The sequence below is a fragment of the Scyliorhinus torazame genome, chromosome 2 (genome assembly GCF_047496885.1).
Source record: "Scyliorhinus torazame isolate Kashiwa2021f chromosome 2, sScyTor2.1, whole genome shotgun sequence".
NCBI lineage: Eukaryota > Metazoa > Chordata > Chondrichthyes > Carcharhiniformes > Scyliorhinidae > Scyliorhinus > Scyliorhinus torazame.
Window position 1 is genome coordinate 130522719 of NC_092708.1, and position 24824 is coordinate 130547542.

Here is a 24824-nt window from a genome sequence, read left to right on the forward strand (position 1 = left end):
ACCTTCTCACCACCACATCTCCCCAGCACCACCCCACACCACCCCACCTCCCCCTCACCACCCCTCATCACCATCTCACCACCCCATCTCCCCCCATCACCCCAACACACCACCTCCCCCTCACCACCCACCACCCCAACCCGTGATCCAATCATGTGGTCTGTCTTGTGACATGCAGAATCACCTTGTGACAAGGCGGGCCCGTTTCATGTCCCACATCCTTGACCCCAGGTGGAGGGAGGGTTTGGTGGTGAGGTGGTGGGGTGGACGGAGGGGTTGGGGGTGGGGGTTGGTGGGGTGGAGGTGAGATGGGGGGGGGGGTTGGGGTGGAGGGAGAGGTTGGTGGTGGGTGGGAGGTGGAGGTAGGATTGAGGGAGGGGTTAGGGTGGCAGGTGTTGGTGAGGTGGAGTGGAAGGAGGGGTTGGGGGTGGGGGGGTTTGTGGGGTGGAGGTGGGGTGGGGTGGGGGCTCTCTGCGCAACCATGAGCCATGCTGGGTGGTCAGTGGGGTGCGCACCAACATGGCTCCCTTGCAGGCTGCAGCAAAGGTGGTCAGTGCCTGGACACCCTGATCTCGGGTGGGTCACCCTGATCCCGCGACCCATCCCCTGTTCGCCCCCTCGATGTTGTGTCGAGCATTGTCCGAAACCAAGATCAAGCTATCTCACTCCCTGCCATTCTGGTGTGCTCCATGTGCCTATCCAATAACCGCTTGAAAGTTCCTAAAGTGTCCGACTCCACTATCAAGCAGGCAGTCCATTCCACACCCAAACCACTCTCTGAGTAAAGAACCTACCTCGGACATCCCTCCTACATCTCCCACCCTGAACCGTATAGTTATGCCCCCTTGTAACAGCTACATCCACCCGAGGAAATAGTCTCTGAACGTCCACTCTATCTATCCCCCTCATTATCTTATAAGCTTCTATTAAGTCGCCTCTCACCCTCCTCCGCTCCAAAGAGAAAAGCCCTAGCTCCCTCAACCTTTCCTCATAAGACCTATCCTGCAAACCAGGCAGCATCCTGGTAAATCTCCTTTGCACCCTTTCCAATGCTTCCACGTCCTTCCTATAATGAGGTGACCAGAACTGCACACACTACTCCAAATGTGGTCTCACCAGGGTCACGTATAGTTGCAGCATAACCCCGCGGCTCTTAAACTCAAGCCCCCTGTTAATAAACGCTAACACACTATAAGCCTTCTTCACGGCTCTATCCACTTGAGTGTCAACCTTCAGAGATCTGTGGACATGAACCCCAAGATCTCTCTGTCCCTCCACATTACTCAGAACCCTGCCGTTGATACTGTAATCCGCATTCAAATGTTTTCGACCAAAATGAATCACCTCGCACTTATCAGAGTTAAACTCCATCTGCCATTTTGCGGCCCAGCTCTGCATCCTATCAATGTCTCTTTGCAGCCTACAACAGCCCTCCACCTCATCCACTACTCCACCAATCTTGGTGTCATCAGCAAATTTACCGACCCACCCTTCAGCCCCCTCCTCCAAGTCATTGATAAAAATCACAAATAGCAGAGGACCCAGCACTGATCCCTGTGGTACACCGCTGGTAACTGGTCTCTAGTCTGAAAATTTTCCATCCACCACCACCCTCTGTCTTCTATGTGATAGCCAGTTACTTATCTAATTAGTCAAATTTCCCTCTATCCCACACCTCATTACTTTCTTCATGAGCCGACCATGGGGAACTTTATCAACGCCTTACTAAAATCCATGTATACGGCATCAACTGCTCTACCTTCACCTACACACTTAGTTACCTCCTCAAAGAATTCAATCAAATTTGTGAGGCAAGACCTACCCTCCACGAATCCATGTTGACTATCCCAGATTAAGCTGCATCTTTCCAAATGGTCATAATTCCAATCCTTCAGGACCTTTTCTATTATCTTCCTGACCACCGAAGTAAGATTAACTGGCCGATAATTACCAGGGTCATTCCTATTCCCTTTCTTGAACAGAGGAACAACATTCGCCACTCTCTAGTCCTCTGGCACTATCCCCGTGGACAGCGAGGACCCAAAGATCAAAGCCAAAGGCTCTGCAATCTCATCCCTTGCCTCCCAAAGAATCCTTGGGTATATCCCATCTGGCCTAGGGGACTTATCGACCCTCAGGTTTTTCAAAATTGCTAACACGTCCTTCCTCAGAACATCTACTTCCTCCAGCCTACCCGCCTGTATCACACTCTCATCCTCAAAAACATGGCTCCTCTCCTTTGTGAACACTGGAGAAAAGTATTCATTCAACGCCTCTCCTATTTCTTCTGACTCCATGCACAAGTTCCCACTACTGTCCTTGACCGGCCCTACCCTCACCCTGGTCATTCTTTTATTTCTCACATAAGAGTAAAAAACCTTGGGGTTTTCCTTGATCCGACCCACCAAGGACTTCTCATGCCCCTGCAACATGTAATCAAGAAGGTTAATGGAATGCTATCCCTTTTAAGCAAGGAATTGAACATAAAAGTATGGGTGTTATGCTTCAGTCAGACAGGGCACTGGTGAGGCCACATCACGAATACTGTATGCAATTTTGATGTCATTATTTAAGGAATGTGTAAATGCATTGGAGGTGGTTCAGAGGAGGCTTACTAGATTGACACCTGGAATGAGTGTGTTGTCTTATGAGGATAGGTTGGAAAGGTTGGGCTTGTTTCCACTAGAAGAGTGAGGGATGACTTGATTGAATGGTATTGACAAGGTGGATGCTGAAAGGCTAATTCCTTTTGTGGGTGAGTCCAGAACTAGGGGACACTGTTGTAAAATTAGGAGTCGCCCTTATAGGACAGAGATGAGGCGAACGTTTTCTCTGAGGGTTGTGTGCCTTTGGAACTCTGTGCCTCAGATGGAAGTGAAAGTGGGGTCACTGAATATTCTTAAGGCAGAAGTAGATAGATTCTTGTCGGACAAGGCCATCAAAATTTATTGGGGGTAGATGGGAAATGTGGAACTCAACACAAACAGATCAGCCCTGATCTTATTGAATGTCGGAACAGGTTCAAGGGGCTGAATGGCCTGCTCCTATTTCGTATGTATGTAATTGACTGTCAGGGCGGCATGGTGGCGCAGTGGTTAGCACTGGGACTACGGCGCTGAGGACCCGGGTTCGAATCCCGGCTCTGGGTCACTGTCCGTGTGGAGTTTGCACATTCTCCCTGTGTCTGCATGGGTTTCACCCCCACAACCCAAAAGATGTGCAGGTTAGGTGCATTGGCCACGCTAAATTGCCTCTTAATTGGAAAGAAATAATAATTGGGTACTCTAAATTTATTTTGAAAAAAGTACTTGATTGTCAATGGGATCAGGTCTGGGTTCTATTCTGACATGTTCCCCTTCTTGTTTAGCAATCCTTCCACCTCCAATCATGTCAGCCCGGGGTCGGTACAATTTTGGCCAAAAATATCTAAAGGCGAACTTGGATATTTTGTTTAATTTGAGTACCTTTGAGTTTTGAATTTAGTTTAATGAATAAAGCTACCATTATGGTTGAGCCAATTGAATTTTACAATAGTACACTGTTGTTATATGAAATAACCCCTCAAGACTTGGACAACAATCACATCTGAGCAAATTCATTTAAAGTGAGTAGGGCCATTACCCTTTTAACCTTTAAAAAAAAATTTTGTCTTGTTTTTCATTTCTCTCTTCTCAGTTAGATGTCCCTGACTTACTCTGTGTTAATGAGATACTATTTTGATGACCTTTAACCATGTAATACAGATAATAAACCACAATTTTATAAATGTTTGCTTTGCTTGTGAATTTCATCATTTAAAATATATTCCACATTTGTGCGAAAGGAAGAAGTTGCATTAATATAGCACCTTTATTAATAGATGAATAGATTACATAAGCAAGGACATTATACTATACCTTTATAAAATTACTGGTTAGGCCTCAGATGGAGTATTATGGTTCAGTTCTGGACACTGCAGTTTAGACGGATGTTAATACTTTAAAGAGAGTGCAGAGGAGAATGGTACCAAGGTGAGAGGCTTGAGTCATGTGGAGAGATTGCAGAAGGTGGGGTTATTGTCCTTAGAGCAGAGAAGGCTAAGAGGAGGTTAAGAAGAATTCAAATGGTTTTGATAGAGTAAATAAGGAGAAACTGTTCCCAATGCCAGAGAGTCGGTAACAGGAGAACACACATTTCAGGTAATTGACAAATAACCAAAGATGAAATGAGGAAACTTATTAAAAAAGACAGTGATATGTTGTGATCTGAAATGCACTGCTTGATGTGATATTAGCACTTTCAATAGTAACATTTAAAAAGGGAAAACAATTACAGGGCCATGAGGAAAGGGCAGGTAAAATAAATTAATTGGATCGCTCTGCCAATGAGCTGTCAGAGGCATGATGGTCCACATGAACCTTTTCTGGGCTGCATCATTCTATGATTTGGTGATCAGTCTTAATTGGTGCCATGGGTAAAGTAATGTAAAAACGTCTCCACTTTTGCCTTTGACTCTTTACCCACAGTAATGCCCATAATATAATAGCACTGTTAAACACACTGTCAGTCACACGTATGATGGAGATTTAAACCACAAAAGAAATTAGAGGGGCAGCACAGTGGTTAGCACTGCTGCCTACGGCACTGAGGACCCAGGTTCAATCCCGGCCCAGGTCACTGTCCATGTGGAGTTTGCACATTCTCCCCGCGTCTGCGTGGGTTTCACCCCCACAACCCAAAGATGTGCAGGTTAGGTGAATTCGATGAAAAATAATTGGGTACTCTAAATTTATTTAAAAAAACAAAAGACATGTGGTCCACTGTCTCTATACTGCCTCTTTGTTTTTGCAATGAAAAGGTAATGCCAGTGCTCTCTTCTCGGTCTTGTTTCTCCCTTGGTTTTGTTTTTTTCTCTATTCTTCCATCATGGTCTCGCCTGAGCTATCCCTGTAACAAATCATTCCATGTTCCGTGTCCTTTGTGTAAAGAAATCTTTCAGTCAGGAGAGTTTGAGTTTAAGATCTGAAAATCTAATGCACTGCACTGCAATTTCTATAACAGTTAATAGTCTGTGTACAGATCGAGGAGACAGATCTTGATTGTAAAACAGGTGTTACTGAATAGCAGCTAGTACATCTGTTCCACTTTTCACATCCACTGCAGTCAATGAAAATAGAAATGCGGATCAATGTAAAATAGGCTGTTAAACAAAGTCAATATCAATCCCCTTGTGTCATGTACATTAAGAGGAAGAATAAAACAACATTGCTCTTATAAACACCGTTTGCTACATTGAATAAATTTCATTTCCAAGATTAATATATTTGAAATTCATATTCCTCCAAATATTGTAAATGTATCAACACTTACAGTTCCTCTATAATTTCCATTTTAAAATCTATATTTTTTCTATATTTTTTAATATTATTTTACGATTTCAAAAATGTTACTTACATTCCTAATGCTGGAAATTATAATAAGTTTTGCATTTGTGTGGAAGCATTGATTCTGTCATCTGATCCAAATAAAGGGTGTTAAATTTCTGTTGTGTTTCTTCGAGGCTTCAAAGGCAACCCATTGGTTGAAATCAATGTTGTATGAGCTACAAAAACAGGTGGAGGCAACTGCCTGCTGCATTCTCCAGCAGCTCTACCCAAGACCCCATGAAATCAATACACATTATCACTTCTGCAAGGGCATCTTGGAGAACAATGGGATTTCTTTCAGATTAACAGATGTGATTGTTATATGAAGTACAAAAGTGGATCGAAACCTACTCAAAGTAGAGTGTCAGATCAGTTGCTAGTATTGACTGTTTCAAAAGCTGCATGATATCACTGTACACCCTGGAGGATAGACTTGCAAAAATATTGTGCCCCTGTATGAAGGAAAGAAAAAAAATGGAGTTAAAATATTATTAAAGTACATATTAGAAACTAAGAAAAATTCTAACTAGAAAAATTCTAACTACAACTTGGTTCAAGTGATTGTCTTTGTTTTAGCGACTCGATCTAGTGGACGGAATTTAATGCCGCCTTCATTCCACAATCCTCTCCCCAGGGCTGAGGTCTGAGGTGGGTGTGCCATTTGATCAGGTAGGACTGTGCAGGGTGAGGTCCCTTCTGACTCCTCTCCCAATTAAGTCCAGGGCAGGAAGTCTTGCTTGTGGGTTTGCTTGAGGCCTAGTAGGAAGATCCTTCAGATCAAGGGATCCATTTTCAGGAAGGTTTTTGGGGGGGCGGGGTTAGGATGATGAGACCCATCCCCCCTTCCCTTTCCTCTGATACCCCTTCCTGCGTTTCTCACTCTCACTTACCTTTCACCAAGGATCTATCACCAGGGATCCATGGTGAAGTTACAAGTGTATTACTCCTAGTGGTGCTGCTGTTAATGGGGGAGATGCCAGTCTTCGATTGGCCGCCAGCTCTCTGGCTGGGAGTTCCACACGATTGGGGATGTTCTGGAATTACATGTCTCCTATGAAGCCAGGACCCCTAGCACCGCCCCCCTCCCCCCCTCATTAAACCTTTCCCCAAATATTGGATGCAACATAATTCCAGCTGTTTGAAATGGAACATAGCTTCAACAAGATATTCCAAAATTGATTGCAAATGTCTTGAATTTAACATAGCCAGTTTACTGGCCAGATGAGCTGATTTTTATTAGCTTAGAAATTCCTGTAACCATCAATGGACAAAGTCTTCTATTAGTTAGATTTTCCCTCGCCAGTTTAATGTCAACAATAGATTGACCTCGGAGTTGCTGGAAGATGGACAAAGCATGACACCCTCAGACTGAACAGGGCAAACAACTGGGAATCGCCTTAATCCATCAGATTAAAGTATTTGAAAATAAACAGTGGAAGATCGGAAAAACGTAGTGCAATTTTTAAATGGTAAATTCAATGTCAAACCAGATACAGAAAGAGAGAAAATTGAGAATGCAGTAAGGAAGAGAAAAAGGAGTCAGGAAAGAAGAGTAACTTTTAATAAACTTTTCTTAAATTAAAGCCTGAAGAAATGGTTCTCTGCTATTGTAACAGTTAATATTTAGTGCCAGAGTGGTTGACTGGCAGTAGTAAACACTAGGGCAGAATTCTCCATCTCCTGCGGTTTTCCTGTGGTGGAGACGGCTTGCCATCAACTGACAGGAGGATCCTCTCGTCTCTCCAAAGTCAATACTGATTTACAATCCTCGCCCGTGTCGCCATTGGGGAATCCACAGTGATGGTCGACTTTGGCGGAACCGGAAGATTCCGCTGATAGGACAAGTTGGAGAATTCCACTATTACCACATCACGAAAAGTGTCCATGGACTTGAAATTATTCACTGTAACTTTGGGCAGAATTCTATTCTCCCCTGGGTATAGGTTGGCTAGGTAGGCTTGGGGTGTGACATTTGGCATGATGCCATGGATGCCTTTCCCAGTGCCTATCCACCGACCCCCGACTCCACCGCAATTCCACATGTAGTGGGGGAGATGTTAAGTTGTTGACCTGTTTAGCACAGGGCTAAATCGCTGTCTTTGAAAGCAGACCAAGGCAGGCCAGCAGCACTGTTCGATTCCCGTAACAGCCTCCCTGAACAGGTGCCGGAATGTGGCGACTAGGGGCTTTTCACAGTAACGTCATTTGAAGCCTACTTGTGACAATAAGCGATTTTCATTTTCATTTCATTTCATTTGGCCAATTGAAGGTCTAAAGTGGCAATTAAGGCCACTGACTTAAGGGCCTCTTGCCACTCTGCCACAATTTTTCATTCAGCAGTGGAGGAAGAAGCCAGGTTTGAGGTATGTCAGGTCCCATTACTGGGACAAAATTTAGGAAAGGAGCGTGCCTCATATGGGGGCCCCTGCCCCCATTCCCTCCCCAAGGTCCGGCTCCTTTGCCACAGGTTTCCGTTCCTCATCCCCCAAGCCTGTGCACTCAGGCTCCCCACATAATCTATGATTAATCTAGGACAAAGGTTCGGCACAACATCGTGGGCCGAAGGGCCTGTTCTGTGCTGTATTTTTCTATGTTCTATGTTCTATACCTCACCTTCCTCAGTGGGGTTTCCTAGCTGGTCCCACCGAGAACCACCCCAGCTGTCATGTGAGAGTACCTTTAAGAAATGGATGTTTAAGCAATGTACCTTTAAGAAATGGAGCTGATCATATTATTGAAGTGATGTCAGAGGGTGGGGGGAGCTGAGCTCACCTCTGCTTTTTGAGTTTCAGTTTGAGAAGGCAGCGGGGAATGTCTTGTGTGTTTTGTTGTGAGCTGCATGAAGAAACACAGAGCTGGTCTGTTGATTTCTGCAATCCAAAGTCTATAAATATATTGAGTGTAACCTAATGTGCTCCTATTTTTGAAGGTTTGAAGTCTTTTGGATGTTTGAAGGAACAGTTTGAAGGATTATTTAGTGTTGTAGTCTTTTGAGGTTATCTTTGAAGTAATGGGTGATAAGATATTCAATGTTTGTTTTTAAAAGGTGTGCTTCCCACACCACAATCTATTAAAAGTTGAGGGTCGGTTGAACTCCATGAAACACTTTGGGGTTCTGTAAACCTAGACCCATAACAATTGGGGGCTTGAGGGGGATAAAAATCTATCGTTTGGATTGGCATAACGAACTTAAAGACAGTGAGGGGTGAGCATATTGTGGTTGCTTTTCAGGTGGGGAGTGTGTTGTGGACAATGGCTCTTTCAGAGACTCAGGAGTTTTTGGGGGTGAACACGGTAACACGCAATACCTTACGGACAGAGATTAAAAGCAGACTGTTAGATTTGGCAAAATCATTGCCGTTAACATTGCCTGGGAGAATGTGAAAAGATGTGGTACTTACCGCAGTAGCTGAGCATTTAATTTTGCCTGAGATACATACTGACTCATTGGAAATGGCAAAGCTCCAGTTGCAGATTAAGCAATTTGAACATGAAAAAAAAATTAAAGCAGCTTGAATATGCAATGAGAGAAAAAGAAAAGGAGAGAGAAGAAAGAAACAAAGAAAGAGATAGAAATAGAGAGGAGAAAGAAAAGGGGAGAGAAGAAAGAAACAAAGAAAGACATAGAGAATAAAGGGAAAAAGCAAGAGAGTTTGAATTTCATAAAATGGCTATGAAACATGAAAATCAGTTAAAATTGGCAGACGCAAAGGGTAACATACAGTTGGATGTGATTGATGAGGATAGTGAGACAGGGCGTCATAGTTGAAGACGTGGTGGGGATCTATTTAAATATGTCCAAGCATTGCCAAGGTTTGACGAGAAGGAGGTAGAAGCCTTTTTCATTTCATTTGAGAAGGTAGCTAAACAAATGAAATGGCCACAGGACATGTGGGTATTACTGATTCAAACAAAGCTGGTAGGTAGAGCAAGTGAAGTGTTTGCATCACTACCGGAGGAGGTATCTGGAACGTATGAGGAGGTGAAAAAATCCAACTTAGGTGCATATGAGCTAGTGCCTGAAGCTTACAGACAAAGGTTTAGAAATTTAAGGAAATAATTTGGTCAAACATACATGGAGTTTGAAAGGCTCAAACAGAGTAATTTTGATAGGTAGATAAGGGCTTTGAAAATAGACCAAACGTATGAAGCTCTCAGAGAAATAATACTTTTGGAGGAGTTTAAAAATTCAATTCCTGATGTAGTGAGAACTCATGTGGAAGAGCAGAGAGTTAAAACTGCAAGATTAGCAGCAGAAATGGCAGATGATTATGAATTAGTTCATAAATCAAGGCTTGGTTTTCAACATCAGTTTCAGCCGGTGGGGGATAGAAACTGGGTACATGAGAAATACTCAAGTGGTAAAGGTGATCTGATGGGAGATAATAAAGAGAGTGTACCTCAGATTTTTTTTTAAATCCAGGAGGGTGGAAGAGAAATGAAAAGTTTCAAATGTTTTCACTGTAATAAACTAGGCCATGTAAAGTCACAGTGTTGGTGGTTGAAGAAAAGCACTGGGAAGGCTGATGTGGTAAACAGGATAAGACAGTGGGGTTTGTTAGAGTGGTGAAGGAAAGCCCCAGGGAAGCGAAGGAGGTGCAAACGATTGTACAGCCTGATAAAGAAGTAATTGCTAAGAAGGTGCCAGATGTCTTTAAAGAATTTACTTGTGTGGGTAAAGTTTACTCATGTGTATCAGGAGGAGCAGGTAAAGAAGTCACAATTTTAAGAGATACAGGAGCTAGACATTCTTTAATGGTAAGAGATGAGGATTTATGTAGTTTGGGAAGAATGTTGCCAGAAAAGGTGGTAACATGTGGAATTCAGGATGAGAGGAGTAGCGTTCCATTATATAAGGTAAGATTGGATAGTCCAGTGAAGAGTGGTGAAGCTGTAGTAGGAGTAATAGAGAAACTATCTGGTCCAGGAATACAGTTTATCTTGGGTAATTATATAGGTGGATCGCAGGTGGGAGTGATACCTTCTGTGGTTGATAAGCCAATGGAAAATCAGACAACTGAAGTGTTGAAGGACGAATATCCTGGGATTTTTCCGGATTGTGTAGTAACAAGGTCGCAAAGTCACAGGTTAAGACAAGAGGAGAAATCAAAGAGTGAAGATGAAGTGGAAGTGCAATTATCAGAAACGATTTTTGATCAAATAGTTGAAAAAGAACAAGAACAGGTGGAGGATGAGGCAGATATTTTTAGTTCAGGAAAATTGGCGGAGTTACAACAGAAATATGCAGAAATGGATATATCAGAAAGCATATGCGGAAGAGGAATCTGAGCATATTCCAGAGTGTTATTACTGTAAAAGTGATGTCTTGATGAGGAAATGGAGACCTGTACATATGCAGGCGGATGAAAAGTGGGCAGAAGTTCATCAAGTAGTATTGCCGGTAGGGTATAGAAAGGAGGTGTTGCGAGTGGCACATGAGGTACCAGTGGGAGGTCATTTGGGGATAAGGAAAACTCAAGCTAAAATCCAGAAACATTTTTATTGGCCTGGACTACATAAAGATGTAGTTACATTTTGTCAATCATGTCACACGTGTCAAGTGATAGGGAATCCTCAAGCAGTGATGAAACCAGCGCCCTTAATACCCATTCCAGCATTTGAGGAATTTTTTACAAGGGTCCTAATTGATTGTGTAGGACTGCTTCCTAAAACAAAAAGTGGGAATCAATATCTTTTGAATAAAACAATTTAAATCAACTGCGTACCATCCAGAATCGCAGGGAGCATTAGAAAGGTGGCATCATACATTAAAGACAATGTTGAGGGCTTATTGTCAAGATTATCCAGAGGATTGGGATAAAGGAATTCCATTCGTAATGTTTGCAATTAGGGATGCACCTCATGAGTCAACCAAATTTAGTCCTTTTGATTTAATTTTTGGTCATGAGGCAAGAGGATCACTTAAATTGATTAAAGAAAAATTGGTGGGTGAGAAATCAGAAATTACACTATTGGATTACGTGTCAAATTTTAGGGAACGATTAAATAGAGCAGGTGAATTGGCTAGACAACATTTGAAAGTTGCACAAAATGTGATGAAACGGGTAGCGGACAAGAAATCCAACGTTCGTAGTTTTACCAGTGGAGATAAAGTTTTAGTGTTGTTACCAGTGGTAGGGGAGCCTTTAAAAGCTAGGTTTTGTGGACCATATCAGATTGAAAGGAAATTAAGTGAGGCGAATTATGTGGTAAAAACACCAGATAGAAGGAAGATTCACCGAGTGTGCCATGTGAATATGCTTAAAAGGTACTTTGAAAGGGAAGGAGAGAAAAAGGAGGTTTTAATGATTCTAACTCAAAGTGACGAACCAAATCCAGATGACTGTGAATTTGACATACCTCAAATTAAATTGGAAAATAAGGATGTTCATAAAAATTGGGATGAATTGTTAAGTCACCTTCCAGAGGAAAAACAAACTGACCTGAAAGAGTTATTGATATCATATGGGCAAGTTTGTAGAGATATATTGGGAAATACTAAAATGGCTATACATGATGTAGATGTGGGAAATGCTGTTCCTATCAAACAACATCGATATAGACTTAATCCTTTAAAATTGGCACAGGTTAACAAAGAGATTGAGAGTATGCTTAAAAATGGCATAATTGAAGTGGGTTGCGGCCAATGGAGCTCACCCATAGTGATGGTACCTAAACCAGACGGTACCCAACGGTTGTGTGTGGACTATAGAAAGGTGAAGGCAGTCACAAGAACGGACTCTTATCCTATCCCACGTTTGGAGGATTGCATTGAGAAAGTGGGACAATCCGCTTTTATTTCCAAGTTGGATTTACTTAAAGGTTACTGGCAGGTACCTTTATCCGAAAGGGCGAAGGAGATTTCAGCTTTTGTGACTCCAGATGGTATATACCAATTCAAAGTTATGCCATTTGGCATGAAAAACGCCCCAGCCACATTTCAAAGGTTAACTAATACAGTCGTTTCAGGATTACCCAATTGTGCGGTATACATCGACGATCTGGTAATTTTCAGCCAGACATGGAAAGAACATTTACATCATATGATGGAGTTATTCGATCGACTTCAGGTGGCGGGTTGGTGATAAACCTAGCCAGAAGTGAATTTGGGAAAGCCCAAATCACTTTCCTTGAGGAGTTTCCGATACCCTCAAGACGAAAGGAAATAATGCGATTTCTTGGCATGAGTGGATTTGATCGAACCTTTGTGCAAAAGATTTGTAGCAAGGTTGCTCCACTGATGGACTTTCTGATGGAACGTCAAAAATTTCAATGGACAGCGGACTTTCAACAGGCATTTGACTGCCTGAAAGCTGAGGTAACCGATGCTCCTGTATTGGAGAATTGCAAGGGACTCTGTGATCAGATTGAACTGAAGTATCTAACTTTAAAGAGAAATGCCGAGGAGTAGAGGAATGGATGGACGTGCAGAGACTTTCTTGTTCAAAGAGACTGTCAATCGAGAAGGATTTCGGTTGGAGGAAGAAGAACTAGAAAATAAAATAGACTATATTATTATACCTGTTTGCATGTGTTGTTTTTTTTGAACCGGTAAAGTGTTTTTACTGTGTGCATTTCTTAATTGATGGTGTGAAGGTGAAAAATGAAACCATCTTGAAGTTGATGGTTTTTTTTTTCTTGGGGGGGGAGGTGTCATGTGAGAGTACCTTTAAGAAATGGATGGTTCAGCAATGTACCTTTAAGAAATGGAGCTGATCATATTATTGAAGTGATGTCAGAGGATGGGGGGAGCTGAGCTCACTCCTGCCTTTTGAGTTTCAGTTTGAGAACGCAACTGGGAGTGTCTGTGTGTTTTGCTGTGAGCTGCATGAAGAAACACAGAGCTGGTCTGTTGATTTCTGCAATCCAAAGACTATAAATATATTGAATGTAACCTAATGTGCTCCTATTTTTGAAGGTTTGAAGTCTTTTGGATGTTTAAAGGAACAGTATGAGGGATTATTTAGTGTTGTAGTCTTTTGAGGTTATCTTTGAAGTAATGGGTGTTAAGATATTCAATATTTGTTTTTAAAAGGTTAACTTGAGTTAATAGAATAAACATTGTTTTGTTTCAAAAACCACTTGCCCATTTCTGCTGTATCGCACCTGGAGAGTACGCTGTGTGCTTCCCACACCACAATCTATTAAAAGTTGTGGGTCGGTTGAACTCCATGAAACACTTTGGGGTTCTGTAAACCCGGACCCATAACACAGCCTCCAGCTTTCCTCTCTACGGCTCCAGCGACTGTTTTCTCTGGGAGTGGTTTTGGCCACTGCTCCCGGTGGCATTGTTGGAATCAGAGAGTTGCCAGCCACTTGATTGACAGGCAGTTCTCAGGCAAGGTTAAGGGTGATGAAAGTCTTGCCCTGAGCCACTGGAGCTGACTGGGTTCTCCGATGCCTTTTTGGGGAGGAGAGAGGGAAGGTCGGTAATCCATAACATCCTGTCCTTTCTGTGGCAAGTTTTCTTCATATTTACAGTAAATGGACTTCATGTTGCTCAATGCATTTAACCAGGAGCCAATTGTAAGATGCCAGTTCTCACATAGCTAACAGCGGAGCAGTGCATCCCCATCAGAAACGTCTCGATATCCATATTTAATTGCATATTTGGCCTTGCCTGAAGTTGTTGTGGTATTTGCTATTTACTATGCCATAATTTTCACAGCCAATTTTTACCCTTATAATTTATGAGCCACCTTGGAGTTAAATTAGTTACCAATAATTTTCCTTGTAAGAAAGAATGTGAAATTCACAGACTACCTCATCAAAATAATGTTTCGGGCTCATTATTTCTTTCCTCTGTGGCTTCTACTGCAAGATTAATTATAAAAAGATTTTGCTGTCGTATTAAATTTTATTACCACCAACCGTAACCAAAACAAATTATTTACTTGATTATTAATGATTAATTGTTACTGAAAAGATTCAGTTTAAAATGTTAATCTCAATATTTCTTTCAGAAGCCTTCTTCGAATCTCAAAATGCAGAGCACGATTTCGTGTTTTTTCTGATGTACGGTAAGATTCGGAATTCCCCGACCCCGCCGGGCCGGAGGATTGGCGAGGGGTGGCGTGAATCCCACCCCGCCGCCACTGCCGGATTCTCCGGCACCGGTTTTTCGGCGGGGGCGTGAATCGCGCCGCGCCAGTCGGGGGCCGTTTGCAGCAGCCCCCCCTCCCGGCGATTCTGCGGCCCGCGATGGGCCGAGTGGCTGCCCGTTTTCAGCCAGTCCCGCCGGCGTAAAATACACCAGGTCCTTACCGGCGGGACCTGGCTCTGCGGGCAGCCTGCGGAGTCCTCGGGGGGGGGGGGGGCGGGGTGGATCTGGCCCCAGGTGGGAGGGGGGGGGTGGCCCACAGTGGCCTGGCCTGCGATCGGGGCCCACTGATCCGCGGGCGGGCCTGTGCCATGGGGGCACTCTTTCCCTCCACACCGGCTGCTGTAACAGTCCGCCATGGCCAGCGTGGATAAGAACCCCCCTGCGCATGTGTTGGGATGACCCCAGCACACAGTTGGCACGGCACCAAGCCCTTCGGCTCTGGCTGCTGCAGCGCCAACCCCGCCGGCGCCGGCCTAGCCCCTGAAGGTGTGGAGGATTCTGCACCTTCCGGGCGGCCCGACGCTGGAGTGGTTCACGTCACTCCTCGGCGCCGGTACAGCCCGCCCCGCCGGATACGGGAGAATCCCGCCCATTAATTTTCATTCTGATTGCCTCTGGAATAGTAGGGAATTTGAAAGTGTTCTTTGGTGGACTTTGTTTTTTGCTCAATACTAAAGGAAGGGTAATGCTAAAATTACTGCTATAGCACCGCGTTACATGGAAGCTTGGAGAATTAAAATTTCTCTATTTAATTATATCTCACATCCTTTCTGATTTGACTTTGGTTTCTGTTGAGTTAGTTGGTTGGAAGGAAGATATTTGTATGCCTTTCCGAGTTAATATGGATTTTACATCATATCTTAACAAAGGAAACCTATTGAAATGTAGTATTTTATAACATTCAGGTTCTGTCATACATTTTACACTTCAATGATAAATATAGTACAAAACAGATTTTTAATCTAGCCAGGAGATGAGAGGGCATGTTATGGTCTAGGAAGCAGACCCAGAGTGGGAAGACGAATGGTATTGTATGACAACAAGTCTGAACCATTAAGCCATCTGACATTTAAAGATGTTCACCACATACACAGCTGACTGATTTAGGCTGCACTGGCTTTGATCAATTTACTCAGTGAATTTCACAATTCTTTTTGAAAGCAAATTATCCCAATGCAGCAAAGTACTTCTAGCGGAGTAGAATAGTGTTGTGCTGCATTAATGACCTGAGGCATTACCTTGCCATCTGAATATATTAACATATGAATTCAGAGCAGGTGTCGGCCATTCGAGCCTGCTCTGTCATTCGAATAGGTCAAATTTTAAAGCACATGCCATCCCAACATCTACCATGCAGCCGCTAACTCTTTAACTTTCACTGCCACTTCATGATTACTTGAGAGTTGACTGGCAGTGGGTGAGACTTCCATCTGCCCTTGGAAGGAAATCCTGCTCATGAGAGCTGTTGCCTATCAGATTGGCCGACAGCTCTTAACCTGACCATACACAGTGCTGCAGTGGTCAGAAGTGGTACTGCAATGTTCTGCTTGGAATGAAGTCCCGGGACCTTCAAAATGGTAACTCCCAGGGCGCAGCAGGGTAGGGGAGGCCTTTGGATGGGAGAGGGTGGTTTGCAGTGTCGGGGGGGGGGGGGGGGGGGGGGGGGGGAGGAGGCCCCAGAGCTCCAATGTCCCAGGCGGGGCTTCTCCCAATTCTAAGCTGGCCGTCAGAGTTCACTCCACAACTTCTTACCCGAGATGAGGAGAAGTGCAAATGTCACTTTCTCACCCTACCAATCTAAAAATTGAGGCTGGGTAGGATGAGGCTATTAAGTGGTCATTTAAGGGCCTTAATAGGTGAATGGGCGTGGTTTCCTGCCCGAGGCCCTGCCCGCACAAGTGTGAAATTGCATTTGTGCTTGAGTGGGTGGGTTTTTGGGGGGCAACCCATCCAATCAATTTTACACTCCCCTGCCTCAGAACCCACCTTGGGGGAGTGTCAAACTTGAGGTGTTGGGTGCTCTGAGGTACAGACGAACCAACACGGTTACGATTGGTACAACGCAGTTTTATTCCATCTAACTATTTATACATCAGACTTGGTGCTCAGCACGTTGTGACAGTGTGAGTGTCTTGCTATGAGGTCCTGGCCCTGTGCTGTCTCCAGATGGACTGCCCAGGAAGTGTCGTGTTTCTTGTCTTATACTTGTCTGTGATTGGCTGTCGTGTTATGTGTGCTAATTGGTCCGTTGGTCTGTCTATCATTATGTATGTGTTATGGTGTATGTTTGAATATCATGACAAAACTCTGCGCATGGTTGGTCTGATTGTGATCTCTGCTCCACTTTCCTTCCCACTCCTTATATCCTTTGACTCCCTTGTCCATCCAGAATTTACATATTTCTCTCTGAGAAAGAAAGTTCTACAGACTCACTGACTCTCGGAGCAAAAATAATTCTCCTCACCTCTGTCCTTATTTTTACATTGTGTCTCCTGGCTCTAGTCTCTTCCTCAAAGGGAAAAATCCTTTCAGCATCGACCATGTCAGGTCCTCTCAGGATCTTATGTTTTAATAGGATCACCTCTAATTCTTCTAAATCCTCATGGATAGAGGCCAACCTGCTCAACCTTTCCTCATAGGATAGCCCCCTCATTTCAAATCTCCCTCATTCCAAAAGTCAATTGTAGAACACCAATTATTAATATTACAATTGCAACATTGAAAAAAATGGGCTCGATTCTCCGGAAACATTTCTAACTGTGGTAGCGAGCAGAAACTGCCGTGACCTTCCTGGCGCTCTGCCCGGCGAGGCTGGGAACGCTATTCAGCATTCTGAAGGGAAAGGGTGAACAGCAAGAGGTCGTGGTACATACTGGTATTAACGACAAGGGTAGGAAGAGTGACGAGGTTCTGCAGAGGAGTTTAGGGAGTTAGGGAGAAAGTTAAAAAGCAGGACCTCTAGGGTTGTAATCCCAGGATTACTCCCTTTGCCACGTGCCAGTGAGGCTAGAATTAGGAAGGTAGTACAGCTCAGCAAGTGGCAAAACAGCTGGTCAAGGAGGGAGGGTTTCTGGACCATTGGAATCTCTTCCAGAGTGGGTGGGACCTGTACAAGAAGGACGGATTGCATCTAAACTGGAGGGGCATAAATATCCCGGCCGGGAGCTTTGGTGGTGTCACTCGAAGGATTTAAACTAGTTTGGCAGGGGGGTGGGAACCAAAACAAAGGTGAATTAACAGGATGGGAACTAGAGAGTAGGGCCAGTAAGACTCAGAGGAAGAGCAGGCAGGGTGTGGTTGCTGATCAAAGAGGGTCTGGTGGACTGAAGTGCATTTGTTTCCATGCGAGAAGTGTAACAGGTAAGGCAGATGAACTTAGAGCTTGGATTAGTACTTGGAATTTTGATGTTGTTGCCATTCCAGAGACTTGATTAAGGGAGGGACAGGATTGGCAGCTTAACGTTCCAGGATACTGATGTTTCAGGCGGGATAGAGGGGGATGTAAAAGGGGTGGGGAAGTTGCACTACTGGTTAAGGAGAATATCACAGCTGTAGTGCGGTAGGACACCTAGAGGGCTCATACAGTGAGGCAATATGGGTGGAGCTCAGAAATAGGAAGGGTGAGGCAGCATGGTGGCGCAGTGGTTAGCTTTGCAGCCTCACGGTGCTGAGGTCCCAAGTTCGATCCTGGCTCTGGGTCACTGTCTGTGTGGAGTTTGCACATTCTCCCCATGTTTGCATGGGTTTCGCCCCCACAACCCAAAGATGTGCAGGGTAGGTGGATTGGCCACGCTAAATTGCCCCTTAATTTTAAAAAAATGAATTGGGTATTCTAAATTTATTTTAAAAAATAAATAAATAAGAAATAGGAAGGGTGTAGTCACAATGTTGGGGTTTACAATAGACCTCCCAACAGCCAGCAGAAGATAGAGGAACACATATGTAGGCAGATTTTGGCAAGGTGTAAAAGTAACAGCGTTGTTGTGGTGGGTGATTGTCCTTCTCCTATATTGATTGGGTCTCACTTAATGCTAGGGGTATGGATGGGGCAGAGTTTGCGAGGAGGATCCAGGAGGGCTCCTTGAAATAGTATGTAGATAGTCCAACTAGGGAAGGGGCCGTACTCGATCTGGTATTGGGGAATGAGCCCGGCCAGGTGGTCGACATTTAAGTAGGGGAGCAGTTTGAGAACAGTGACCACAATTCAGTAAGCTTGGCACGGAGGGTCCAAGTGGTGAAAATAAATATTCTGCCGAGGTTCTTGTTTATCTTTCAAGCTCTCCAAATCTTTATACCAAAGGCCTTTTTTCGGAAAGTGGACACAATCATTTCTGACTTTGTATGGGTGGGGAAGGTGCCGAGGGTGGGGAGGACCCTGCTACAGAGGTAGAGGCATTGCCAAACTTGCTTTATTATTATTGGTCGGCAAATTTGGACAAGGTGCAGCGGTGGTGGGAAGGAGAAGGGGTAGAGTGGGTTAGGATGGAGGAGTAATCTTGTAAGGGGTTTAGTTTGAGGGCTATGGTGATGGCAGCGTTGCCAATGGCTCCAAGTAGGTATTCAAGGAGCCCGGTGGTCCAGTCCACAGTGAAGACATGGAATCAGTTGAGAAGCATTTTAGGGTGGAAGGGATCAGAGAATCAGAGAATTTACAGTGCTGAAGGAGGCCATTCGGCCCATCGAGGCTGCACCGGCCCTTGGAAAGAGCACACTACCCAAGCCCATATCTCCACCCCATTCCCGTAACCCAACTTAACCTTTTTGGACACTAAGGGCAATTTGGCATGGCCAATCCACCTAACCCGCACATCTTTGGACTGTGGGAGGAAACTGGAGGAAACCCAAGCACATACAGGGAGAACGTGCAGATTCCCACAGACAGTGACCCAAGCTGGGAATCGAACTTGGGACCCTGAAGCTGTGAAGCAGCTGTGCTAGCCACTATGCTACCGTGCTGCCCCAATGTCGGTGCTAACGCCACTGTGCGAGAATCAGGAGTTTGAGCTGGGAGGGGGTGGATAGTGTATACAGGAGGTGGAGGGAAATGGGGCTGGTCAAGGTGAGGGCTCTGTATTTGGAGGAAGGGTTTGGAGGAGCTAAGGGAGAGGGTAGAGCTGCCGAGGGGGAGTGAGTTCAGGTATCTGCAGGTTAATGACTTTGCGCGAAAGGTCTGGAGGTGATTCCCTAGGTTGCCGGGATACACCCTGCTGGAGCAACTGCTGCTTCCGGATGTGGAAAGGGAGGGAAGAATTGGGGAATATACACAAGTGGTTGGGGGAGCAGGGAGGTGAGCGGGTGGTGAAGATCAAGGAGAAATGGGAAGCAGAGTTGGGAGGGGAGCATGGAGTGAGGCACTGCGTAGGGTAAACGGGACCTCCTCATGTGCAAGGCTGAGCCTGATACAGTTTAAGGTGATGCACAGGGTGCATATGACTCGGGTGAGAATGAGTGGGTTCTTTCAGGGGTTAGCAGATGAATGTGAGAGGTGTGGGTGGCGGCCAGCGAATCACGCGGACATGTATTGGGGTTGCAAAAAATTGGGAAGATTCTGGGCGGGAGTGTTCGCGGTCTTAGCCAGGGTAGTGGAGGAGGAGGTGGACTTGGACCCTTCGGTGGAGATATTTGGGGTTTCAGAGAAGCCGGAGCTCATGGAGAGGAGGAAGGCCGATGTCTTGGCCTTCGCCTCTCTGATTGCACGGCGGCGAATTTTACTGGAGTGGCAGTCAGCATCGCCACCGGGGTTAGTGGCTTGGTTGGGGGACCTGTAAGACTTCCTGCGATTAGAGAAGATAAAGTATGAGTTAAGGGACTCTTCAGGGGGGTTTGAGGAAAGGTAGGGGATGTTTGTGACCGTGTTTGAGAGGGCTGTTCGTCGCGGGGGAGGGGGGGATGAAAAAGAGGAAAAATCTGTACAGACTGTATAGTTGATTATTGGGAAGCGAGGGCGCGATTCTCCACTCCCGCGCCGGTTGGGAGAATCGCCTGGGCCGCCAAATCTTCCTGTGACGCCGGTCCGACGCCCTCCCGCGATTCTCCCAAGCGGCGGGAACGGCCCCGTCGGGTTCCGTGCTGCGCAGGCCGGAGAATCACCCGGGACACTCAAAAGGCGATTCTCCGGCACCCCTACTATTCTCAGGCCCGGGTGGGCCGAAATCCCGACGGCGTGACCCCAGTTCACGCCGTCGCCGTTTACACCTGCTTTTTAAAGTCATCAGCCAGTTGTCCTGAGCAGGGAGGAGGTGAGCGGACTGTTCCGCAGCTCCTGGAGACCGGGTCAGCTTCCCCGAGAAGGCTGCGGCCAAAGGGGGGGGGGGGTTGGGAGAGTGTGCAGGTGGGAGGGGGGATGAGGGAGAGTGTGCAGGTGGGAGGGGGGATGAGGGAGAGTGTGCAGGTGGGAGGGGGGATGAGGGAGAGTGTGCAGGTGGGAGGGGGGATGAGGGAGAGTGTGCAGGTGGGAGGGGGATGAGGGAGAGTGTGCAGGTGGGAGGGGGGATGAGGGAGAGTGTGCAGGGGGGAGTGGGGATGAGGGAGAGTGTGCAGGGGGAGGGGGGATGAGGGAGAGTGTGCAGGTGGGAGGGGGATGAGGGAGAGTGTGCAGGTGGGAGGGGGGATGAGGGAGAGTGTGCAGGTGGGAGGGAGGATGAGGGAGAGTGTGCAGGTGGGAGGGGGGATGAGGGAGAGTGTGCAGGTGGGAGGGAGGATGAGGGAGAGTGTGCAGGTGGGAGGGAGGTTGAGGGAGAGTGTGCAGGTGGGAGGGGGGATGAGGGAGAGTGTGCAAGTGGGAGGGGGGATGAGGGAGAGTGTGCAGGTGGGAGGGAGGATGAGGGAGAGTGTGCAGATGGGAGGGGGATGAGGGAGAGTGTGCAGGTGGGAGGGGGGATGAGGGAGAGTGTGCAGATGGGAGGGAGGATGAGGGAGAGTGTGCAGGTGGGAGGGGGGATGAGGGAGAGTGTGCAAGTGGGAGGGGGGATGAGGGAGAGTGTGCAGGTGGGAGGGAGGATGAGGGAGAGTGTGCAGGTGGGAGGGGGGATGAGGGAGAGTGTGCAGGTGGGAGGGGGGAGATGAGGGAGAATGTGCAGGTGGGAGGGGGGATGAGGGAGAGTATGCAGGTGGGAGGGGGGATGAGGGAGTGCAGGTGGGAGGGGGATGAGGGAGAGTGTGCAGGTGGGATGAGGGAGAGAGTGCAGGTGGGAGGGGGGGAGATGAGGGAGAGTGTGCAGTGAGAGGGGGGGATGAGGGAGAGTGTGCAGGTGGGAGGGGGGATGAGGGAGTGTGTGCAGGTGGGAGGGGGGATGAGGGAGAGTGTGCAGATGGGAGGGGGGATGAGGGAGAGTGTGCAGGTGGGAGGGGGGATGAGGGAGAGTGTGCAGGTGGGAGGGGGGATGAGGGAGAGTGTGCAGATGGGAGGGGGAGATGAGGGAGAGTGCAGGTGGGAGGGGGGATGAGGGAGAGTGTGCAGCTGGGAGGGGGATGAGGGAGAGTGTGCAGGTGGGAGGGGGGATGAGGAAGAGTGTGCAGATGGGAGGGGGAGATGAGGGAGAGTGTGCAGATGGGAGGGGGAGATGAGGGAGAGTGTGCAGATGGGAGGGGGAGATGAGGGAGAGTGTGCAGGTGGGAGGGGGGATGAGGGAGAGTGTGCAGGTGGGAGGGGGAGATGAGGGAGAGTGTGCAGGTGGGAGGGGGGATGAGGGAGAGTGTGCAGGTGGGAGGGGGGATGAGGGAGAGTGTGCAGGTGGGAGGGGGGATGAAGGAGAGTGTGCACGTGGGAGGGGGGATGAGGGAGAGTGTGCAGGTGGGAGAGGGAATGAGGGAGAGTGTGCAGGTGGGGGGGGTGAGGGAGAGTGTGCAGGTGGGAGGGGGGATGAGGGAGAGTGTGCAGGTGGGAGGGAGGATGAGGGATAGTGTGCAGGTGGGAGGGGGATGAGGGAGAGTGTGCAGGTGGGAGGGGGGATGAGGGAGAGTGTGCAGGTGGGAGGGGGGATGAGGGAGAGTGTGCAGGTGGGAGGGGGGATGAGGGAGAGTGTGCAGGTGAGAGGGGGGATGAGGGAGAGTGTGCAGGTGGGAGGGGGGGAGATGAGGGAGAATGTGCAGGTGGGAGGGGGGATGAGGGAAAGTATGCAGGTGGGAGGGGGGGGATGAGGGAGAGTGGGCAGGTGGGAGGGGGATGTGGGAGAGTGTGCAGGTGGGATGAGGGAAAGAGTGCAGGTGGGAGGGGGGGAGATGAGGGAGAGTGTGCAGGTGAGAGGGGGGAATGAGGGAGAGTGTGCAGGTGGGAGGGGGGGATGAGGGAGAGTGTGCAGTTGGGAGGGGGGATGAGGCAGAGTGTGCAGATGGGAGGGGGGATGAGGGAGAGTGTGCAGGTGGGAGGGGGGATGAGGGAAAGTGTGCAGATGGGAGGGGGAGATGAGGGAGAGTGTGCAGGTGGGAGGGGGGATGAGGGAGAGTGTGCAGGTGGGAGAGGGGATGAGGGAGAATGTGCAGGTGGGAGGGGGGGTGAGGGAAAGTGTGCAGGTGGGAGGGGGGATGAGGGAGAGTGTGCAGGTGGGAGGGGGGATGAGGGAGAATGTACAGGTGGGAGGGGGGGTGAGGGAGAGTGTGCAGGTGGGAGGGGGGGATGAGGGAGAATGTGCAGGTGGGAGGGGGGGGTGAGGGAGAATGTGCAGGCGGGAGGGGGAGATGAGGGTGAGTGTGCAGGTGGGAGGGGGGATGAGGGAGAGTGTGCAGGTGGGAGGGGGGATGAGGGAGAGTGTGCAGGTGGGAGGGGGGGTGAGGGAGAGTGCAGGTGGGAGGGGGGATGAGGGAGAGTGTGCAGGTGGGAGGGGGGATGAGGGAGAGTGTGCAGGTGGGAGGGAGGATGAGGGAGAGTGTGCAGGTGGGAGGGGGATGAGGGAGAGTGTGCAGGTGGGAGGGGGGATGAGGGAGAGTGTGCAGGTGGGAGGGGGGATGAGGGAGAGTGTGCAGGTGGGAGGGGGGATGAGGAAGAGTGTGCAGGTGGTAGGGAGGATGAGGGAGAGTGTGCAGGTGGTAGGGAGGATGAGGGAGAGTGTGCAGGTGGGACGGGGGATGAGGGAGAGTGTGCAGGTGGGAGGGGGAATGAGGGAGAGTGTGCAGGTGGGAGGGGGTGAGATGAGGGAGAATGTGCAGGTGGGAGGGGGGATGAGGGAGAGTGTGCAGGTGGGATGAGGGAGAGAGTGCAGGTGGGAGGGGGGAGATGAGGGAGAGTGTTCAGGTGAGAGGGGGGAATGAGGGAGAATGTGCAGGTGGGAGGGGGGGTGAGGGAGAGTGTGCAGGTGGGAGGGGGGATGAGGGAAAGTGTGCAGATGGGAGGGGGAGATGAGGGAGAGTGTGCAGATGGGAGGGGGATGAGGGAGAGTATGCAGGTGGGAGGGGGGATGAGGGAGAGTGTGCAGATGGGAGGGGGAGATGAGGGAGAGTGTGCAGGTGGGAGGGGGGATGAGGGAGAGTGTGCAGGTGGGGGGGGGTGAGGGAGAGTGTGCAGGTGGGATAGGGGATGAGGGAGAGTGTGCAGGTGGGAGGGGTGGATGAGGGAGAGCGTGCAGGTGGGAGGGGGAATGAGGGAGAGTGTGCAGGTGGGAGGGTGAGGGAGAGTGTGCAGGTGGGAGGGGGGATGAGGGAGAGTGTGCAGGTGGGATGGGGGGATGAGGGAGAGTGTGCAGGTGGGGGGGGGGTGAGGGAGAGTGTGCACGTGGGGGGGGTGAGGGAGAGTGTGCAGGTGGGGGGGTGAGGGAGAGTGTACAGGTGGGAGGGGGGATGAGGGAGAGTGTGCAGGTGGGAGGGGGGTGAGGGAGAATGTGCAGGTGGGAGGGGGGGTGAGGGAGAGTGTGCAGGTGGGAGGGGGGATGAGGGAGAATGTGCAGGTGGGAGGGGGGTGAGGGAGAGTGTGCAGGTGGGAGGGGGGGTGAGGGAGAATGTGCAGGTGGGAGGGGGGTGAGGGAGAGTGTGCAGGTGGGGCGGGGGTGAGGGAGAATGTGCAGGTGGGAGGGGGGTGAGGGAGTGTGTGCAGGTGGGAGGGGGAGATGAGGGAGAGTGTGCATGTGGGAGGGGGGGTGAGGGAGAGTGTGCAGGTGGGAGGGAGGATGAGGGAGAATGTGCAGGTGGGAGGGGGGATGTGGGAGAGTGTGCAGGTGGGAGGGGGGGTGAGGGAGAGTGTGCAGGTGGGAGGGGGGGTGAGGGAGAGTGTGCAGGTGGGAGGGGGGATGTGGGAGAGTGTGCAGGTGGGAGGGGGGGTGAGGGAGAGTGTGCAGGTGGGAGGGGGGGTGAGGGAGAGTGTGCTGGTGGGAGGGGGGCTGAGGGAG

The 24824-nt window shown here is 48.3% G+C and overlaps 1 protein-coding gene across 2 annotated transcripts in view; it reads right to left on the reverse strand.

The window, feature by feature from the left end:
* The window catches only part of pde11a (phosphodiesterase 11a), a 706589-nt gene that overhangs the window by 150684 nt on the left and 531081 nt on the right, over positions 1-24824 (reverse strand). For both annotated transcript variants that reach the window (XM_072477086.1, XM_072477077.1), the window contains one exon: positions 5757-5857. In XM_072477086.1, coding sequence (XP_072333187.1) covers positions 5757-5857 — 101 coding nt within the window. The remainder of the gene's footprint in view (positions 1-5756; positions 5858-24824) is intronic.